A 21,213-nucleotide genomic window follows, 5' to 3' on the forward strand; every position below is an offset into this window, starting at 1 on the left:
CTCTACTGTAGACACTGTTGCTGTGTGAAAATCCCAGGAGATCAGCAGTTTTTAAAAAAAAAAAAACTAAGCCTGTCTGGCACCAAAAAAAAACGCATGCTACAATTAAACTCTTAAGTTCTCCATACTGATGTTTGATGTGAACTTTACATAAAACTTTCTTACAACTATCTGTTGTATGTTATTCATTGCACTGCTGCTGCCACATGATTGGCTCACTGGAAGACTACATGAATGACTGAGTGAGTGCATTAGCTATTTCCTTGGTAAGATTCTTTTTAACTGCTGCTTTCAGTTTTATTTTAAATAAACTTTCTAAAGGTATTTAAATGCAATTAGCTCTCTTTCATCAGTAGTAAAGCTCTTTATATGTTTATCCACCAGAGGGCAGTAGAGCCTCACCAGGGTCTGTGTCTCAGTTTAATCCCTAGCTCTGGCTGTTTGTATTTTGCTTTCTCTTACTCCTGAATCAAGATCTCTCGATTTTAAGTAATTATATTTGGTGCACGTACATGTGGAGGCCATACACAAGGACTGAGGATAATAAACATTTATTTTCTTTTAAGTTACTGAACATGGTTTGAACATAATTCAAACAAACTGACCTCAAAGGTCTACATTCCAGCACAACTCTTCAGAGTCATGCATGCAGATAAACATGAATTCAAAGGCCACGGGCATTACTGTAGTCAAAAATAACGCTGTCACAATAACAGCATAAAATAACAGTTAAATATTTCACTTGTACACTAATAAGACATAGCTTATACACCTTCAAGAAGGTCTACTGTTAACATCAAACATGGTGCAGTTACTTGGTCTGCACTAAAGGTAACAAAAATGCTACCCCGTGAACAACATGCTTTCCACCAAAAATGAAAATCTTTCAAATTGTATAAAAAAAATAATGATAAGATTAATTTATGAGATTAAATAAAAGTTTCAAGTAGCTCCTCTAAAAAAAATCAGCACTTCGTAATGAAGTGGATGCAGTGAGGATCCTATTTTGCGTCATCATCATGATGGTGGTGCTTGTGGTCTTTGCTGTGGAAGCTCTCAAGCCACTCCAGCAGAGAGTCCAGCTCTCCTATGGCCTTCACCGATGCAGCCGCCACCTCCAGCTGTGTGAAAACATGAGAAGAGTGAGAAAACACACTTAAAAAATACCTTAAGTACATTTAACTATCCAAAGGAGCCTTAAGGAAATGTTGATTCTAAGAGCAAGTCTAAAACAAGGGCACTGATTTACACAGAATATTCATCGACTCAGAGGTATTCATTTATAGTGTCAGGATTGTTTACCTTGTCATAGGTTTCCTGAATGATGTCAAACTTCAGGTTGGCTTCCTGACTGCACTGGCAGAGCATCTGAGTGTGCTGTTAGGAAGTAAGGGAACACTATTAGCAAGCAGGACAAATGGAAACTCCTCATCTGACGATCTGACATTATCTAATACTCCATCATAAATCTCTAATAATGGAGACTCCTTCACAAAATGCTAGTCACAGGTGTTTACATGGTCTCTTTGTAGGTTGTTGCTATTGAAGCCATAACGTATTTGAACAAGCACATTAATGTAAACTTGATTTGAACAATAGCTGGAGCTAGCTGGCTGTGATATACATGCTAATGTTACATATAGATAAATAAAAAATGAATTATTGAGTAACTCTACATACACATGCTCGCAGGTCCTTGGTCATGCTGAGAAAAGAGTTGGCCAGAACACTTGTGGTTCTCTGGTGGAGCGACTGGCTGCTGGTGTAGCCGCTGAAGACCTTCTCGATGTAGAAGCGCAGGAGTTGCCTCAGAAAGCAGCAGCTATCTCCAGCCTGGAAAAGAAACCCCAGTCAGCTGTGTTTCTCAGCTCCACATTGCCATGCTACGTATTACGTAAACATTACTTAACGACGTCAGTTGTGTACAAACGACCGGAAGGTTTTCTTTTTGAATCCTAGACTTAAAATAAGTGCATGCGAGAGCAACATTTTTGCTAAAACAGCAAAGCAAGTTTAATAATCAGCCTCACCTGCAAGCTCTTCATCGTTTCACCCCTCAGCAAGCGCACACCTTTGTGGTTGTCTTGTGTGACCTGTGGACCATATCAATAGGTAAGTAAATACTTATGCTTATTCAATTCACTGTTTTAGCTGTACTGTCACATAAAACCTATTGCAGAGGTTCCCTGACAGTACAAACTAAGTAAATAAAACCACAAGCCTTTTAATGTCCAATTATCTAATCTAATAGTTAAATAAATATAAGACTAATTAAATTTAATCACATGGTAATATTTTCAGAACTGCTGTAATTACTCAAGCCAGTGTATGTTATGTAATATTATTCCTCTATTAACATAAATATCATGACCTAGTTTGCTTCCAATGATTCATTGACCTAAATCTTTACTTGTCAGAGCTTTCGCGTTTGAGTTCACGTGTTGTTACATGTCTCTTAGGAAAGTAAAGTGGCTCACCATATTGTGCTGGATCTGCTGGAAGTGATGCCTGAGCTCGTGAGTGTGAACCGTCAGCGTACAGGAGCCCAGATGGAGCTTGCGTCCCATGGCTGAGCCAAAAATGCCGACCAACAAGGCGCAAACAACCAGGATGCACATCAGGGAGGTTTTCATCTTTAGACTCGATAGCCTAACCTGGAAAATACTATTAATTAGTATTTTAGTATTAAATATAGTATTAAAAAAGGTATTAATTTTTTTGCTCATGTTGCTCTTTAAATAATGTCCCTACAGCATTAGGGGTCAGTGTTATTACAGTGTAAAAATAGAGAATGTGAATTATTAATATGCTGAGCATTAAACCAGTACTTAATATCTTTTATCTACATAGCATCCAACAAAAGCATATAAAATTAGAACATCAGAAAGGTAATAGTAATAAAAGAAGCGTATGAGTTATTCTCACCTGGAGGTGTCTGATGTGTGTCTCTGTCAAGAGGTGGATGTGTGTGTGAGTGAGTGTGTCCATGCTAGGCCTCTTATATTAGGATGGAAGGGGAATTCTGTTTTTAGGAACTCCTCGGCATTAATTCACCTTTACTTACTGTAAGACTGTAACAGGAAGTGGATTGCAATCACAGTGTCATCCTAATGGTGCGCTGCAGTATACTCATAATACATTTTTGAAATATTTGTTTCCTTTATTTGGATATTTGACAGCATTTGAGCCTACTGTTATGTTTTATTTATATCTAATTCACTGTGGTTAAAAAAAATTAGATTTTCAGATTATGATTCAGATTCAGATTATGCCTCATGTAAAAAAAAAAGAAAAAAAAAAAAAGTAAAGTATAAAGAACATAAATATGAGCAAAGAAAGAAAGCATGTGATGCACGGTTACTATTTAGGCTGCAGAAATGATAGATTTTTGCTTGTTATGGACATGATGTCTGAGCTTGTGAATGTGAACCGTCAGCGTACAGAGAAAACCAAATGCACTTTTTTAAGACCAATTTATAAAAAATTAAATAAATAAATAAGAATAAAATAAATACTTAAGTATGTATGCAATCAAGCACTGATGCAAGTAAGGAAGTGCTTCCACTTTATTGTGTCATGACTGTATTCATTCATTCCTTATTCCTGTTTGTCAAAGCCATTAAGAATAAGACCGGAGTTTTTTTTTTCTTCCCCAGACTGGTTTGTCTACCTATTTGTCAATATTTCTCCTAATACAAACCCACAGCTTTTGTGTATCATTTCTGTTTCCTGCAATTAACATTTCCTCTTACATAACCATCTCAACACCCAATCATGTTGTAGGACACATGCATATTTTCTACTCTATGTTCAGATATATATATATATATATATATATATATATATATATATATATATATATATATATATATATATATATATATATATATATATATATATATATATATATATATTTTTTTTTTTTACTATAGTTGCATCACGGATACACTTCTCAATATTAAACATGCAGTAAGAAGTGAAATAGCTCTTCTCGATACTTTCTCACACTGTATTTCAGTAAAGTTTAATATAGAAATACATTTCCTTCTTATATGCAATCGCTTGCTGTGAAAGTCCGCATGGGCATTACCTCAGAGGCTTTCCTTTCTTACATTAAGTGACGCTGACGCCGTGACAACAATTAACTTTCCTCATCAAACCTGTCTGCTTAATGCTCGTAATGAGGCGTGGTGAGAAATTTGCAGGAAGACAAATATCTTTTACTATTACAGTGGTGAGGCGTGTACACGCGTTTATAGTTCAGTTTAATTTATGATGTACAGATTTAGAATATTTCATATGCTTGATGTGTGAATGATTTGTGTATACAGTAGTTATGGACCATGATATGCAACATTGTAAAGAAAGTCCTAAAGATAAAACATCTAATCAAAGGCTAGCCACAGAACAAGTGGAGTTATGGAGAAATTAGCAGTTTTAGTGATGATTCTCAGTTCAGGTCTAATTTGTGTTTGACAACACACCTGTAACCCAAATTCCCTTTGCCTGAATCCATTTGGCACATGTTACTCCAAAGTGGTATGATTTTGCTTTGGTAAATGTCTAAGTGCAATCAAATGCCCTATTTTTACATTAAAATAAAACAAATTGTTACTTCGAACACTACTAATAAAGGGATATACCTCATTTATACACATAGAACGTGTAATATTTCAATACATCTTCAATACTATTTACTACAATCATCTGTACAGAAATCTATAGTTGTTTATAATGGATATTTTTCAGTTGAATTTGTGGCTTATTGTGAGTTTATTGTCACACTTTTAAAGTCTTGTGAACTGTAGCTGTTGGGACACAACACAAATTTCCCCTTGGGGATTGATAAAGGAGTCTTTTTAGGAGTCACGCCAATTCAAGCTTGATTAAAATAATTTTTCAGATTTTTATTGTGAGAAAATATTGACTTGAGTACTTCTTAATGTTCTCAGTTGATTTTGATCCCGCATGAATTTTCTGTCTATGTATATACGGCGAAATCACTAACGTCCATCTTTATCGTCATGTTAAATGTTGAAAAACAAGTTTTTAGAGATAACATATATTTCCTACCATCTACACATTACATTTGTCTTGATGACATCATTTCCTTTAACTAATTTGGCTTAAATCATGTTTGGATATCTTTGTAAACTACAGCATCTTGGATCAGGCCCATAATGTGACAATTGTCCTTTAAAACACACATGTACGCAAACACACAATCAGGGCAGTAAGTGTGTTGTATTTTAGCACGTGTTTGTAGCTCATTGTTTCAAACACACATCTGATCATTTTTGGAAGTGATAGCCACCAGGTGGCAATGGTAAACATCTGTCCGGCCGAGTACAGAAAAGTTTCTACATAAAGGTACAGATTGTCTTATTTATGAAATCACCCTGTCCAGACGTTACATTATCTCTCTTTTCATTATTAATGAAATAATATGATCACTTATATAAAGAAATAAGATGGAGTCTAGTAATCTTTCACTAATGAATCTATAATTAAACACCCAAGTTGGGAGTTTTATGTGCCTCAAAAATCTAAATTAACATTAAAAAGTCCAGACTGGTACATGACAAGTTATATGCAGGTTATATATCCAGGACATCCTTTTGTGCCCTAATGTCCTTTAGGGCCCTTTACATATTCAGGGCCTTTGAATTTTTTTCCCCTCCTGCCATTACTTTTATAGATGCACAAAATGAATATAGGCAAGTAATTGTTGAGGAGGAAACCCATAGTTAAGAACAAGTTTTATTTATGCTCAGAAGATGCAAAAAGGCAAGTGACAACAAGAAATGATTTATCATTATTATTATTATTATAATTATTATTATTATTATTATTATTATTATTATTATGATACCTTAAGAAACACAGGCACATTGCACACAGTTTAAACTACATGGTAGTCACGTTGTTCCCAGTTCTTTTAAAGTGACTATTTTCCATTTTTTTAGTCCTCATACACTCATTGGCAACTGTAATGGGAAAACCTGGACCCCTGCTCATTTATGTAATCGTCTAGTCAGCTAATCATGTGGACAATGACTCAGACTGGTTTGAGCAGACAGTTACTGTCATAACCGCCGTTTACAGCCATGTTGAGCGGAAAAGCATCTCAGAACAAATTAAAGGCGGTTGGGCTACGGCACAGAAATCAGGCTCCACTCCTGTTAGTTGAGGGACAGGAAAAAACTGTTCTTGTCTGACAGGAATAGTCTGATGTGGTCCTCTGCTAATATAGCCACCGCAAAGTTCTACATGCGTAGTTGGAGATGCGTTTCTGTTCAGCGCAGTTATAAAAAGAGTCTAACTCTAACCATACTTCTCTGATATCTTTGATCTCCTTCAACCTTCGATCGATGCATTTCCACCCACAAAACTCTTAACCACTGGAGGTTTGTTTTGGTGCTTTTTGTTTTCTGTGCGATTGCTAGAGATATGAAATTCCCAGAAGCTTAGCATTTTCTGAATTCTCAAACCAACTTAACTTGCCACTATCAAGTCTCTGCGGTCACATTTCTCCTATTCTGACTCCGATTCTGTTTAATGAATAAACAGAAGCCTGATTTGTATCTGCACGATGTTGTGCATCATGCTGCTCCCACATTATTGACTAATTGGAATAGTTGTATGAGTAAGCAGGTGTACAGGTGTCCCTAAGTGGCCAGTGAGTGTATAAGCAGCTTTTTGACTGCAGTTTAGCTGTTTCAATACATTATCCATAACTACAACGGAGACTGAAAACTACACGTCAGTAAATGCACCTTCAATTCATGGATATTTAATTGTAGTTAATACTGTTGCATCACAAGAACATAACATCAAATATGTATCTTTAATGCAGACATGCTCAAAGCAGTTGATCCTACTTGAAGTTTAATAAATATGCTTTTCGAAGCACAGACAAACATTCCTGAAGCTACCAAGCAACCGTATATTGCAATTTCTTTGTTTTTTCCATAGTACTGTTAATTCAGTCAGTACTGTCAAGTGGACAGGAGCACTGTGCATTGAGAAGATTTTAGTTGACCTCTAGATCACTATTGAGTGGAGATGTCTAAAGCACATGATGACATCTAGTGGGATGGGCGGGGTCAAGTGGTTACCATCCAGTCGCAGGTACCTCAGCTTGGGCACGCTGTCTGGATCATATACATCCACGCTCGGTGTCAAGGGACAGATCTCTGTTCCATTGATACCTAGAAGAAGAATGCAGTAATGCTTAATTAATAATTTGTTAGTTTAATAGTTAAAATGGAAATAGTAGGATAATGGTTGATATTCATTGGTATTAATGGCAAAAGTCAAGGAAATGCAAAAAACATACTCTCGATATTGTTGTTGTTAAGGTGTAGATGCTCTAGGTGCAAGTTAAACAATGGAACCGTAGTCAGATTGTTGTGTGCCAAGTGCAAATCCAGCAGTGTGCTAATATTGAATATCATCTTTGGGAGGCCCTTGTCAGTCAAGTGGTTGTAGTTAAGTCTAACAAAAGCGAGGTTCCTGAAGTCCTTGAAATAGTCCTGGGGAATTTCCTCAATGTTGTTCCTGTCTAAGAACAACTGGGCAATGTTGTTGGGTATATTTGGAGGCATCTTCCTCAGGATGTTGTGAGCCAGATTAAGCTGTATCAGATTCTTAAGATCTTTAAAGAGATTCTTGGCCAGGTTGCTGTCGCTGATCTTGTTATGGTGCAAGTCCAGTAGAGCAAGGTGTTCCATCTTGTTGAAAGCACCAGGAGCGATCTTTGAGATCTGATTACGACTGAGTCGTAGTTGCTCCAAGCCAGCAGGAAGATTGTTTGGGATTTCCTTTAAAAGGTTCCTCTGTGCATATAGATGCAGCAGATTTGGAAGCTTCTCAAACACTTGTTTCTCTATGGACCGAATGCGATTATTCCCTAGGTGTATCCACTTGAGCTCTGTGGCATTGTTAAAGGAGTCAGCAGTCACTGAATCAATGTAGTTGTTCTGTAGGTAGAGATAGTGGGTGCGAGATGGGATGACCGGGACCTTGCGGAGGTTGCGGCTCTCACAGTACAAGGCGTTTGGGTAGGAAGAGTGGCACATGCATTCCCTTGGGCAGTCTGGGAATGAAGAGGGTGGACCGTAGATAACAGGAGGAAAGTCAGTGGGCTCCTTGGGTTCTAGTTCTTTCTTGGGAGGCTTCTTGGTGGTGGAAGGCTTCTTGGTGGTGGGAGGTTTTGGTCGAGGTCGGGGTCTGGGCTGCTGTCCCCAAACATCTATAGTAAGGAGCAGAAGAAGCAGAGAGCAGTATCCTAGCTCAGCCTTCATCGTCCTAGAGTAGAAGAGCGAAGAAGAGATTGCACAGTATCAGTATTATCGTACACATCCTTTTTAACCTGGAGATAAATAACTAGCAATTTATTATGTAATATTTGTTCATATCACAAATGTTCACCAGACTCTGTCTTGCCAATTCATTATGGCACTCCCTAGGCTAAAGTTATGTCAATAATATTGACATAATATGTTATATAATTCTTAGTGACATCGCAAAGCCTAGCCACATGCGCATACCGGACCAAAGAGACAAGTGCTTGATGCTGTTAAGACAGTTAAAGCATTGCAGACATGCATCACCACACTCTTGACTTTTACACGCCCTTAAATAAACAACCCTGCACTAGATTTTCCAGGTTGCTAACTCCTGTCTCTGGGTGCATTGGTTCAAATAAAGACCCATTTGTGCAAGGCATGACTAGAGTCAGAGAGAGGCTGACACTCAATGAGAGAAACAGAGAATTGCAAAGCCCTTGGAGATGCTGCAGGAAACCTGCGACCACTCGGTCATAAAATTGCTATGAAAGCCTGCTTCTGCATTCATCGCACATCTGATACCCAGACTGCCGAAGGGAGCACAACTTCAAAGGTTGATGCCTCCCGTGGGCAACATGTGGAAATGAGTTACTCCTGCATCGGTGGAGATGCGTATAATCATGCCAAGAAGTGAGCCATCCATCATCATTCATGGTTGCTGTACAAAAAAATTTGTGTAACTGATATTCTTCAGGTTCTTGCACATAGGAAATATTTGTACTCAGGCCATAAGCTTTCATTGATTATTGAACCTGAACTTTTATGTTTCTTCATAGTACAGCAAAATATGGAGGCCATTTTATAGAGACAGTTTTTTCTTGTTCTGGATTAAACTATGCTTCTGTATTTCATCTTGAACAATGGTTAGCCCATAACTACACCATGACAGCTTACCAATATACCAATATGATTTGGTACATCATGTCATCTTCTATGCTATTCATAATGCCTGTCATTAATAGTTTAACCTTTACTTTTTATCACTACAACAAGCAATCCTGACACAACATTTCATAAGTAATGGCTTTTACAAAACATATATCATGTTTATCCTTGTTGATTTAATTCACTTTAGATGTGGTTAAGCAGGTTACATCTGTTTTCAGTATTAAAGGACGTTTGGCAAAGACATGCAAACACATACACACAAGTTCCAAGTTATAGTGTAATTTTTTTGATAATATTTCACTAGTGAGTGGATTCAGGACAAGGAGACATTGTACTGCATGCTACAAGTGCCAAAGTCAAGTCATACTGCTTGGGGAAAGATGGAAAGTTTGATCCAGTCACAAAAATCCGACATCACTGGTCTCAAATTTCAGTTCATATATTTATGAATTATTAGCAAGAAAGCCAAGCCTAGCTCAGCATAAGACATGTAGCATGGGTCCTGATCACAAACAGGTGTTGGATTGCAGCCATCTGGCTGAGTGACAGCTGTCTAATCTGGGACAGCAGAAAGTAGGGGAGGCGTCTGGGTAGCAAGGAATCCTGGGAAAATGTGGGTTTGTTTATTAGGACAGCTGCATGCTTTCTTTGGGTGGGTCCCAATGAAAAGTAGCTGTCATGCAAGGTGGTGAAATATTGTACTAATCTCCACATAAAGGTCTCAGAGCAATCTTAATCCTTCTTTAGCAAAATGTACAAAGACCTTGCAAACTGTACTGGTCATGCAAGTTCTGCGAATGTTTGCATCATAACTGGCTACAAATTTAGATATTTCACAGGGTACTGTTTTGATTGCTGAGAAGGAGTTTTTCTTATATCTATGAAATTAGCTTAAGTAAACATGTGTTTGTCTGCACGCAATAAAAATATTTAGCTGCTATCAAAGAAGGTAAATTGTTTGCTTAGACACGATAAATACGTCTGAATACGTGTCTAATTCTCACTATTGTTTGTTCTTAAGCAATTGCCTTTTCTTTAGAAGTCTACAATAATATTGTTGTCAGAAATTAGAGGCTTACAGCAGATGAGAGACTTCACAGATGTTCATCTATAGACTGAACAATTCCATGGTCATTACAGGCTTTCATGTCCTATCTTATAATCCAAATCACTGCCAGGAGAGTTTCTCTGCTTAGGAATGTTACATAAGCAAGAAATACCATCTGTACCAGAGCAGGAAGGTTTTCATTTGACTTATTCTTGGTCAGATTATTTCTAACACGTGACATTCAAACAATGGAATGTGCGCTCCTGCTCATTGTTGTGATACTGAATGTTGGGGCTCCTCAATTTCTAGATTTTTCCATAGATCAAAGACTGAACCTTGGCATGCAAATGTTTGACAGGTGAAAATAAGATCTGCAGATGAGAAACAGCTTCAGCAGCTCGTGTTATGTACAATGGCAATGAGTGACTTGCCCAAAAAAGGATATGAATGCACTGAAAACTCTGAACAAAGCACTGAACAAAGAATGGATATGCTGACATTCCTTACAGCTTGACAACATCTACGTAAACGATGTAAGGAAGCTAGTTAAAAAAAATCTTTAAATTCCATTTTCACAACAGCTTCAGAGGAGAAAAGTGCTGAAAGTGTTGGGTGTAGGCACACCCCTGTGCTAAGGAGATTAGGACTTTGTTGTTTTCCTGAACCTCCATGAATGCATGAATAAATAGCACACATAAAACCTCAACATGCACTTATATTAATAAATAGGCATTACAAGGAGCACTGGTGGCCATAAAAATGCTTATTGAATATGCAAAATGGAAATATTGTAGAAGAGAGGACCAGTCGGAGGGTTTCTATAGAAACAGAGCAGCACTGTGCATGGCATCTCTAAGTGCCCACCTTTTCCCACACAGCATGTTTCCCTGATGTTTTAACCTTCACATTTTTCACGTTTCCAAAGAAAACAGAATATATATCAGTCTTACCTGCTGTTGGTACTACCCTCTGAAATCCTTACTTTCTCACTGAGGGCTTCTCTATGACTTCTTTCTTACTCTCTCTTCTGCCTCGTTCTACCAAACTTTGCTCTCCTCCGTTAAGCAGGCTGCCTATTGGGTCTCTGCTTCCTTGCTGTTCAGTCTGAAGGTCAGCTGTGCTGCCTCTCTCTCTCTCTCTCTCTCTCTCTCCCTCTCTCTCTTTCTCTCTCTCTCTCTGTCTCCCCCAACTCTCTCTCTCTCTCTCTCTCTCTCTCTCTCTCTCTCTCGCTCTCTCCCTCTCTCCTACCCTTGAGGAAAGTGCCTGAGTCTAAATGCCCTTCCCTCCCTCCCTCACAAAGAGGATATGTTCTCATCTCCTTCCCCTGGGTGAGCTAGGGGTTAATGAGTGTGTGTGTGTTTAAAGCTGAAAAATGCAAGGCTTGGATTTCTCATGTTCAGACACTGGTTCTGTGCTCTGTTTTGCTGTGTCACATGGATACTTGGCCAGTTTTTCAATCAGCTTCATGTGTCTTTTATTTAAATTGGCCAGCGATACCACAGAATCTTGGAAGGCTGAGCTGCTTTGGGTTCCACAGGCTCTGAAAGATGGCATGATTATGCCTGACCTTAATAATGCCACTTACTGTATGAGCAAGCTTTTCTGTGAGCACAGCCTCATTCTCACTCAGCCTGCAGCTGAAGGTTTGGAGTCGATCTCCAAACGCTGAACATTCTCATGCAGTTTTCACCGCAGCAGATTAGGAGGACACATGCACTCGTACTACTCCACAGAGATGTTTAAGGAATGGGGAACAAATGTGAGCATGATGAACTCTGTCATCTGCTTTCTATTAAAATGATGCAGTTTATTTTTGAGTTTCATGTGTTTATTTTTCTCAGTTTGAGTTGCCCAGCTGCAGCCCCATATGGAAAAGATATATCCGCTTTTAGTAAGTGCCCGGATATGAAGCTTATCCCAGGAACACTGGGATTGAGGCATACATGGGTGGGATGACAGTCATTTGCAGGGCACCATGCACATACACATTCATACACTTATTCACAACTAGAAGCAATTTTATTTTAACCATAAGCACCTACTGGGAGGTGGGAGGTGTTTGTTTTAATTCTAGATATATATGAAATTACCGCATTTTAATTGCTGTGTATTAAAATCAGTAAATATAGCCTTCCACTGCATTAAATAAAAATATAAATTATTATTAAAGCGATGCACGGTTATTTGGAAACATAAAAATTTATGCTCCATGCAGAATTGGATTTTCTGTTTTTATGTGTTAGGAATTCTTGGACTAAAATTCCCAAACCATTCTCTGCTATTGTTCAGTTTTAGTGGTTGCAAATATCTATCTACTGCTGATCCAGTCATAATTTCCAGCTAGCTAGGAGCCATCGACTCTTTTTTCTTCTTTTTTTTTTTTTGCTCTCTGAAGGCCAAAAAACAAAAGAGACATTGTTAGAAAGTCTAGAAAACGATCTTTTTCATGTGGCAAGGGTGTTTCTGACTCTGACTCTTGATGACAGTTCAACATGTTCCCTATGGGTACGAGTAACCACTGCATGGCTGAGATAAAGCAGAGTCGCTCAAAATAACAGGAAGTTTTTAACTTTGTTAGGGTTTCACCACTAGCCATGCTAGATCAAGGAGGTGGGAATTTACACAAAGTTCACCTTTAAATTAATTAGGTCAAATCGTGCTTCCAGTGTAAACAGTGGAGGAGCCAAGAGACAATTTTATTAAGCACCAATTCTGGAAAGCAGTGAAACCACCAAAAACATACAGCCAAGTGCATATTAAATTTTAATGCAGTATTTTGCAGTACAATTGTTAAGCACAAGGAGTACCTTTAAACGGCAGTGTCAAAACGAGCGTCACTTCCGGTAAATCTGGTATGGCAACTCTGTCAAGCCCTCGCAAATCTTTTTCTAATAACAATGACTGACATGAGAATCTACCTTACTTTATTATTACTCTCTTGACAGTAAATCTATATTTCCTACACTCATACTCTAAATACATGCCTTTCATATCTGTATATACAGTGTACACTGTAGTTAAAAATACATAATAGTTTTTTTTTAAATATGCTGTAAAATGAACAGATTAATATGATAAGGCCTTTAGGGGTTAATTTACACAGTAAACCCTTTTCATTGACATGTAGGCAATAAATAAACGAATGATATTAAATGTATGAATATGTATCAGAGCAGCTTGACTCTTGTTGTTCTCTTGTAATTAATAATGTCTAATGGATTCAATTCATCCTTGACAGATGATGATGATGATGATGATAATGAAATGCAGGCTTCTAACTTGGCTCATAAAACCACTATGCCCAGACATGTCCATATTAACTTTGCTGATGGATTTCATTATATAAACTGGGATGAAAAGGTAACACTGCTCCTAAATTGAAGTGTAGAAGACACTTGTAGGAGAATAGCAAACACATGTATGTAGTGTGTGTGTGTCTGTGTGTGTGTAGATATATATATATATTGCCCATGTGTACAACAAATACAGTTGCACAAACACATCCATTTGTCTGCTTTACAGATGTTGATACATGGCCATCTTCCACTGTGATAACAGGAAACAAACAGTGAAGTCACTTGCTTGTTAACGAAGATCATGAAACCACCAGCTGAGCTTGCTCTCCTCTCAGGAATGATGGTATTAACCGCAGCGCATGGTTCTTATAAATGTTGGGTCAGTCTGTTGTATGCTAAAAGAACAGAATGAAAAGTATTTTTTGTTTTAAATTTTGCAACAGATAATGAGTTAACACATACAAATATATACTAAACATGACTTTTTCTTTTTCCTTTTTTTTTCTTTTTCAGTGAATTACATCAGTGTGTGTCAGTGTTGATTCAGTAGAGTTTAGTAGATTCCTGCAGGTGATTAACATGACGTAGGTTCAAATGAACTTAGTCAGCAACAGTTTGTGTTACAGTATACGCACATGTTCAGAAACGGGAAAACCCATCTCATGCTATACTATATACAGTTCTGAAAAATACATGCTGTCCCTAGCTTTATTATTTTTTTATCTCAACAGGAAGTAAAAAAAATTGCAACATCCCATTCCAACATTTTCACAGTATTTGATAACAAACTGAATTCAGTAAGCTTGTGTCCATTATGCTAAAACGCATAGCTTTCCAAAAGCTTAAACAAAGCATGATAAATAGCAATGTTTTAGGCTTCTTTAGCACACTGCTTTTAATACTGCTTTTCAGTTCATCCAACATCATCTCTGCATGGAAGATAGCCTAGATTAGAAAAAAAAATGTCCATGTTGAATTATTCATCTTAAAATTGATGTTTTATCTGGCAGAACAATCCTAAATCCCAAAGCTGGCTTTGCCAGAATTCATCCTCTGAGACATCCACTGGTTTTTTTCCCAGACAGTCACTCATACAGCATGTCTATATACATGTACTTCCCAGTACAGTGTGTTTAGGAATGGTGTTCTCACCTCACATTAGAAAAAGATTTTTTAATACTTAACTCTGCTCTGGTACTGCTGTTTGTTGAAGTCAAAAGTCATTTCACATTTGTCTGACTTCCCATTTCTCACCTGACACCCTGTCTGTCCTATCCCTGTTTAGAACTTCTAAGTTTCCTCATCCTAATAACAATTATGCCCTTGCACATTATCATTTTCAAAAGCAGCATGAAGATCTTGTCTTCCCCAGCTGCTCTGTTTTCCCTCCTAACAGCAAATTTAGGCTTGACCAGACATCTAATCTTGTTTCTTTGTACCACCCATAATAAAAAAGAATAAAGAAGCAGCATAAATGATAGTTTTTGTTTACTTTTGTCTATAGACCTGAAGTCAACAGGGTTTTGATCACTTAGCATTGTCAAAATGAAGGGAAAAAACATACTGTAAGTCCATTCTGGGTGTCCAAGTTATATGGCACAATAAACGCTGGAAAGACTTCTGTCTGTCATGGAGGTCTGTTACATGCATCCAGACTGAGTTTCATTAAGTTCTGCTAACCAAGCACCTTCTCCACCCTGGAGATAGGACAAAATTAACCACACAAACTTTACAACCTCCTCTGGGTTTTGAATGTGTCTAAGTCAACAAAAAAAACAAGTCATTCCCTGCTGGGGAGAAAGCCAACAGTGTTACAAATCAGATCAATTAAGTCAAGAATAGTGTCTCGCACGTTCACATTGTTATAGCATTATAGCAAGAATAGTAATAATCCCAATGAAATACCAGGAGAACCAGTTAAGAAAATGTTGACTATTAAATAGGATGGCAGAAAGATTTTTAGGCTTTAATGGCAGCTTTGGGAAACTCTGCAGTCTGAGTCTTTGTTCAGAGATATGAATCGGGCTTGTGCTTTAGTAATGATTTTACTACCACAAGGCTGTATATCAACCAAGTCTCTAGGCTGACTTATTTCCTCCATTCAGGCCTTTTTATTTACTCAAAAAACAAATAAAAAAAAAAAAAACAAGCCAAGTGATGTATATGCTTGTCACACTGAGAGAGTGATTCAGCAGTAAATTACTGGAAATTTGTGACCTCCAAAATTCCTTGGACTAAAGCTTTCAATTTTAAAAGGACCCTTGAGCTAAGTAAGATAGACATAGAAAGTTGTTGAACCACTCATTGGAAGGTTTTGAGTTTAAATCCCAGGTCCACCAAGCTGCCACTGATGGGCCCTTGAACAAGTTGTCTAAATAAGATAAATGTAAGTTGCTCTGGATAAGAGCATCAGCTAAATGCCATAAATGTAAATGTATAATACCTTTAACCAGTGACACACCTGTCATAAACATGCCTTGTCTTTTACATCAATAATCCAGTTGTCACTCAAGCAAGATTTCCTGGTTTGAAAACATGCCTTATGATAATGCGTCTTGGAAGCAGGAAAAAAAATTACAACAGCTTTGGGGTAGACGATTATTGAGTAGCTGTATTTCTGTTAGCTGTTGAACAAGCCAGTATAGCCAGTTTCCCAGCTACTATAAGGAAGTTGAATATCCTCCTATCCAGCAAGACTGTATAATTCGCTAAGCTTCTTCAGATCTACAGGAGTAACAAACAACACTAATAACACTAAGAATAGCTTACTGCTAGCAGACAACCTCACACAGGTCAACACAAGTGGGAGTTCAGTATTGTCACAAATTTCATGCATGCATTGATTCATTGATTGAGTCATTCATTGATTCATCTTCAACTACTTTATCCTGGTCAGGGTCAGTGGATTATTTAACACCAAAGACAATTGGTGCATTACAAGGGATTGTAACGTCTGGGACCCCCGCCCTATGCGGGGCTCGACCCCAGATGCCCGTGGTGTGTGTGCGCACGCCAGCACACGGTGTAATGAGACCCATGCGCAGGATTCAGCGAAGCACTGCTTTTATTACATTTAAGACGCGACATAGGGAAACAAACATAACACTAGACATGGCGTGGTTAAAAAAACTAAACTAAACAAAACCTAGACCTTAGCTTGGACATGGAACCTAGCAAACAAAACCCCAACAGAAACCACGGTACAGATAACAATCATGGACAAGGACACAACCACAAGGATCCCTATTTATAGGGGTAGACATTAGGGCTAATGGGATACAGGTGACACAATCAGGATAGGAACAATAGGAAGGGCGTAACAAAAGACACACAAAGAAGCAGGCTTCCAAGGTTCACCTGCCAGCGCCCTCTCTGGACCTGGCAGGGAACTGTCCAGCTGTTCCTGACAGGGATCATGTACACACTCATATACATGACACAATTTCTATGCCTAAAACTATCACAGCAAATAAAGGCATAGGTGTGACTTGGGGTTTAAATGCCCTTTGAAATATCTTATGACGTTTCCACATACTTATTTGTAGGTGGTTAATATAACAAACACATACAGCACTGATTACACATGTACTGTACATGTTGAATAACTTATAATAACTTAACTCTTTACTATGATGTCATAATTACAACAGTTAACTTCCTCAGATATTTAATAAACGCATCGCTTAGTTTGATTAATCAGATATCATTGGCTGCTTTTTGACGAGAAACAGAATTAATCAGATTCATGAATTTTCCTCATTTCTGTTTGAATGTTACTAGTTAGTGAGTTACTCTCTCAGCTGTCGATGTTAAAGTCCATGAATTGGTGTTGGTGCTTTTACCGCAGGAGGGTAGAACTGGTTTTATTAGATCAAATGGCAGTTCCTCATGTTATTAGCCTCTTATATTATGATATTTCATGGCCACTTTATTTATAATATTAAGACTGGTTTATAGGAGATGCTTTATATGGTTTAAACAGCGCTTCATGACATCACTGCCTTCACTGTCATCTGGCACCCACCCAGAATCTATGAATACGTCACATTTTATTAACTTGATTTAATTTTACAGATCATGGGCAGAGTTTCCTCATCCTCCCTGAATTAATTACCGGTAAAATCAGAGAATGACTGTCGGTCTTTAAAGGATAATGCTGACATCACTGTACATACGAAAGTAATATCTGATATTTCACAATATCCCAGAACACTCTGTATTATTCTTTTCCTCCTAATATGCTTGAGGACTCACAGAGTTTAAGGACTCACAGATGCTTACAAGGCCCGGAAACTCCTTTCCATGTTGTGTTTCCTCTCACCTTCCACACCTGCCTGAAACAACACTAGAGCATGAGCCTGATTATGCTGCGGTTCCTCCTGCTTCTTTGTGAGGAGCTATTTTCACTAACTAGCACGGGAATAATTGTGCTGCATGCCGTCATGGCTTGTACTTTCCAAGAACAAATCTTTAAGGGGAAATCTAGGTATATTTTGTATTTTTTTGATAACTCTACTGAGAACACTGCACTCTTTAGTTTAATCTTAAGAAAAAAAGGAAAATATCCTGCACTGTAATTAGCTTGTAGTTCGGCTTAAAAATGCTATACCACTGCTCACATCACTGCTTGCTGTGTTGTTAGTTAATATTGTTTTTAGCATTTTACTGTTTTATATCTACATGTCCTTTTAAAGGTTTGTCAGTGGCAGTTTTGTATGAGCTCATACCCTGTTGTGTAATGCCTGAAACCAGGACTGGAAAGAATGAACCTGCTTCCTTAAGAGTCTGAGCTTGTTCATCTGTCAGGATGATGCACTCAGGTCTGGGTTTAACAGGGAAAAGATGCCAAATTTGTAGCTGTCCTTCATATAATGCAGTCATGCAATAAAGGCATACAGTATGACCTCAAGAAACATTGTCAGCGGCTGAAAGCTAATCAGTGCAACACTCTGTTATTTCTTCACCCACACTTACTTTGTCTCTTTGTTTGCTGTTCCTTGCCCTGACCTTGGTATAATTTGTGCCAGATTCTGTGGTGGCCTAAGTACCACAGAGTCAGGGGTACCAGGTATACATGACAAAACCAGCTAAACAGCAATTAAAATCTAACTGATGGTCTAAAATAAGTCCAAAATATTTTTTTTGACCCTTCCTGTATTAAATCCTAAACTCTACCACATATAAATAAATCTATCTACAAAGTAAAAAAAAAAGTCTCTTTCTCATAGTATCTCACTTATGTATGTCTATCTGTTTTTTGCAAAAATATAAATATATTTTTAAAACATAAATATATTGTTTCAGATACTAGTGAATGCCTTGGCTTTTTTTCTCTTATCGCCTTTTCAAAGGAAAATCTCTAGTCTACACAAAAATAATTGTATAATTAGTCTAATGTAAAACATTAAACCCAACATCAAAAATAGGCCCACAGCAGCAGGTCAGCACAGTTCCATGGGAAAATGGTGGCTCTGGCAACAACGCTGACATCCTAAGTGACCTTCATGATCTTATTATGTAAGGAACAGCTTGGATATGCTACTCTATAGACCCCGCTCTTGATTTCGATCCCTCTCATGATTTCTTCAGACATTATTCCATTCAGCGTCCGCTTATTTTAAAGAAATAGAAGCTTTGAAGATTCCATTTAATGGTTTCTCAGCTGTTCTGTTTATGTTCCTCTGGTGAAAGTGAGTCCAGGGACATTCTCTTACTCTCCATTTCGGGAATTGTGCTTTAGAGGCAAAACAATGTCTCCATGGCACTAACCAAGAGTAAAGGGCTTGTCTCAGTGCCACGGAATGTTGTTGAACCCATGATTTATTATGAAGTTTTAAATGGTGAGGAAAGTTGCCTACATTTTATTAAGCACAATACCGGAAGTTCCAGCTGATTAAAAGACAGGCAGGGATTTGGAAGGGCAGGGGAACTCATCAGCATTGACCTGGGACTGCATTCTCATTCATTCATGTGTCTTAGCAATTCGTTTTGGACAGTGAGATGCAGCTATAATCATTTTCTTGTGCTTCAACTTCATCAGCAAAATAAAGCTCGAATGTCCTTTTATGCCTTACATTTTATTTCCAGCCTAGCAATAGATGTCTGTGATTAGATTAGATGAGTTATGTCATTAATTATAATGAAGCTTTTTCAAACCAAGCAGTTCAGCAGGAAGTATTTTAATAAACATATAAAGACACAGCTGATGTGTAGTGGCTGGTGGTAGTGAAGGTAGTGAATTAACACATACAGTGGTGCAACAGCAGTAATAAGGTATTATAACAATGGTCAACACATATTAAATAATTATAGTTCTTCTTATACTGTGTGAAAATGTTTCATTTGTCGATTTGTTTACTTATTCTACCTATTCAATTTCAATTCAATTCAATTTATTTGTATAACGCCTTTTACAATGGACATTGTCTCAAAGCAGTTTTACAAAACAAGAGAAACAAAGAAAGGAGAGAAAAAATAAATAAATTATTAAATGAAATTATTAAAGATGAGATGATATGAGGAAGAAACCTTGAGAGGAACCAGGCTCAGAAGGGAACCCATCCTCATTTGGGTGACACTGATTAATGTCCTTTCTACATCAGCAATCAACGGCCCATGAGTTAATTATAGGCACTAATTCCTTCTAACTAGTACTCTATTACCCTAGTATTAGTATCCAAATAGAAGTAGAAAAACGTTAGTCCTAATACTGCCTCAGCAAATAATGGGGTAAGTGATGTTACTGTGTAAACATTGCAGTATATTCGGTGATGGTGGCAGTCATAATCTTGGAGCTGAACACAGGGTTTTGGGGTGGAGAGGTTGTCAGATATTAAGTTCAGCCTTTTTCAGCCTTTTGTTATTGCCATTAGTCTGATTTTTACCCTGAATGACCTGGTAGTAAACATGAGCACTCTCATAATATCTTGGGGTGTGAAAACTTCATAACTGCACAAACTCTGAGATTATAATTTGGATTCATTTCAAATTTTACATGCCAAGGCTTGAGTTTGAAATATCTGGAGATTGACTTTTGTGAATTAAATACATGGTTTTAGGAGGGCCAGAGTTTACATTTTGAAATTGCATTCATTTGAAACTTGCACTAGTTTTTGAGTTTGTTCTGAATGGTCAATGCATCAGTTTTTACCTGAAGACTTGGCAACCCTGGGTACCACTGTAATATCAATCAGTATCAATTTTGCTGACTTTTTGCACAACTTACGTGTGTATAATTTGGACCTATTTTCTGTGTTATATGCCAAGGCTTGCGAGGAAAACATTACTCTGTAAACATATTTGGCAACAGTAGTCATGTTTTTGGTGTTTAGTCCAAGGTTTGGGAGGGTCACTGGAAGGGTTTGAGTAGCTGGAATGTTTTTACTGACTTCTGTGCTAAATTTTGCACTAGTTCTGAAGATCATTGGGCAGGTTTTACCCTGACAACCTGCCAGTCCTGAACACCAGCATCTCGGCTATTCGAGTTTAATTATACCAAGTATGTGTTTATACTTAATTTGGATCTATTTTCAATTTTCATGCTAAGGCTTGAGGGGAAAAGCATGACATGACAAATCCTTCTGGTTTTGCTTATATGAGATTTAATTTGGTCAGTGCTTTTGGCAAACTA

General features: G+C 37.7%; 2 protein-coding genes across 3 annotated transcripts; both read right to left on the minus strand.

Annotated features, from left to right (window-relative positions):
- Positions 1-528: 528 nt before the first annotated feature.
- Positions 529-3,099, minus strand: il19l (interleukin 19 like). 2 transcript variants are annotated; one of them, XM_058373834.1, is made up of 6 exons: positions 2,926-3,099; positions 2,478-2,664; positions 2,031-2,093; positions 1,681-1,833; positions 1,303-1,377; positions 529-1,121 (listed from the first exon to the last, which is right to left on the minus strand). In XM_058373834.1, the coding sequence occupies exons 2-6, from the start codon at positions 2,631-2,633 to the stop codon at positions 1,002-1,004; spliced, it is 567 nt and encodes a 188-aa protein (XP_058229817.1). In that variant the 5' UTR covers positions 2,634-2,664; positions 2,926-3,099; the 3' UTR covers positions 529-1,001. The 2 variants fall into 2 exon arrangements, with proteins under 2 accessions (XP_058229817.1, XP_058229816.1); XM_058373833.1 differs by having other exon boundaries at positions 530-1,121; positions 2,478-2,654; positions 2,926-3,092.
- A 2,626-nt stretch (positions 3,100-5,725) lies between these two features.
- On the minus strand, positions 5,726-11,395 carry prelp (proline/arginine-rich end leucine-rich repeat protein). The gene is made up of 3 exons (XM_058373736.1): positions 11,238-11,395; positions 7,340-8,310; positions 5,726-7,211 (listed from the first exon to the last, which is right to left on the minus strand). Exons 2-3 carry the CDS (start codon positions 8,304-8,306, stop codon positions 7,045-7,047), a joined length of 1,134 nt encoding a protein of 377 aa, XP_058229719.1. The 5' UTR covers positions 8,307-8,310; positions 11,238-11,395; the 3' UTR covers positions 5,726-7,044.
- Between the last annotated feature and the right edge of the window lie 9,818 nt (positions 11,396-21,213).

Source organism: Hemibagrus wyckioides, linkage group LG21 (assembly GCF_019097595.1).
Source record: "Hemibagrus wyckioides isolate EC202008001 linkage group LG21, SWU_Hwy_1.0, whole genome shotgun sequence".
Lineage (NCBI taxonomy): Eukaryota > Metazoa > Chordata > Actinopteri > Siluriformes > Bagridae > Hemibagrus > Hemibagrus wyckioides.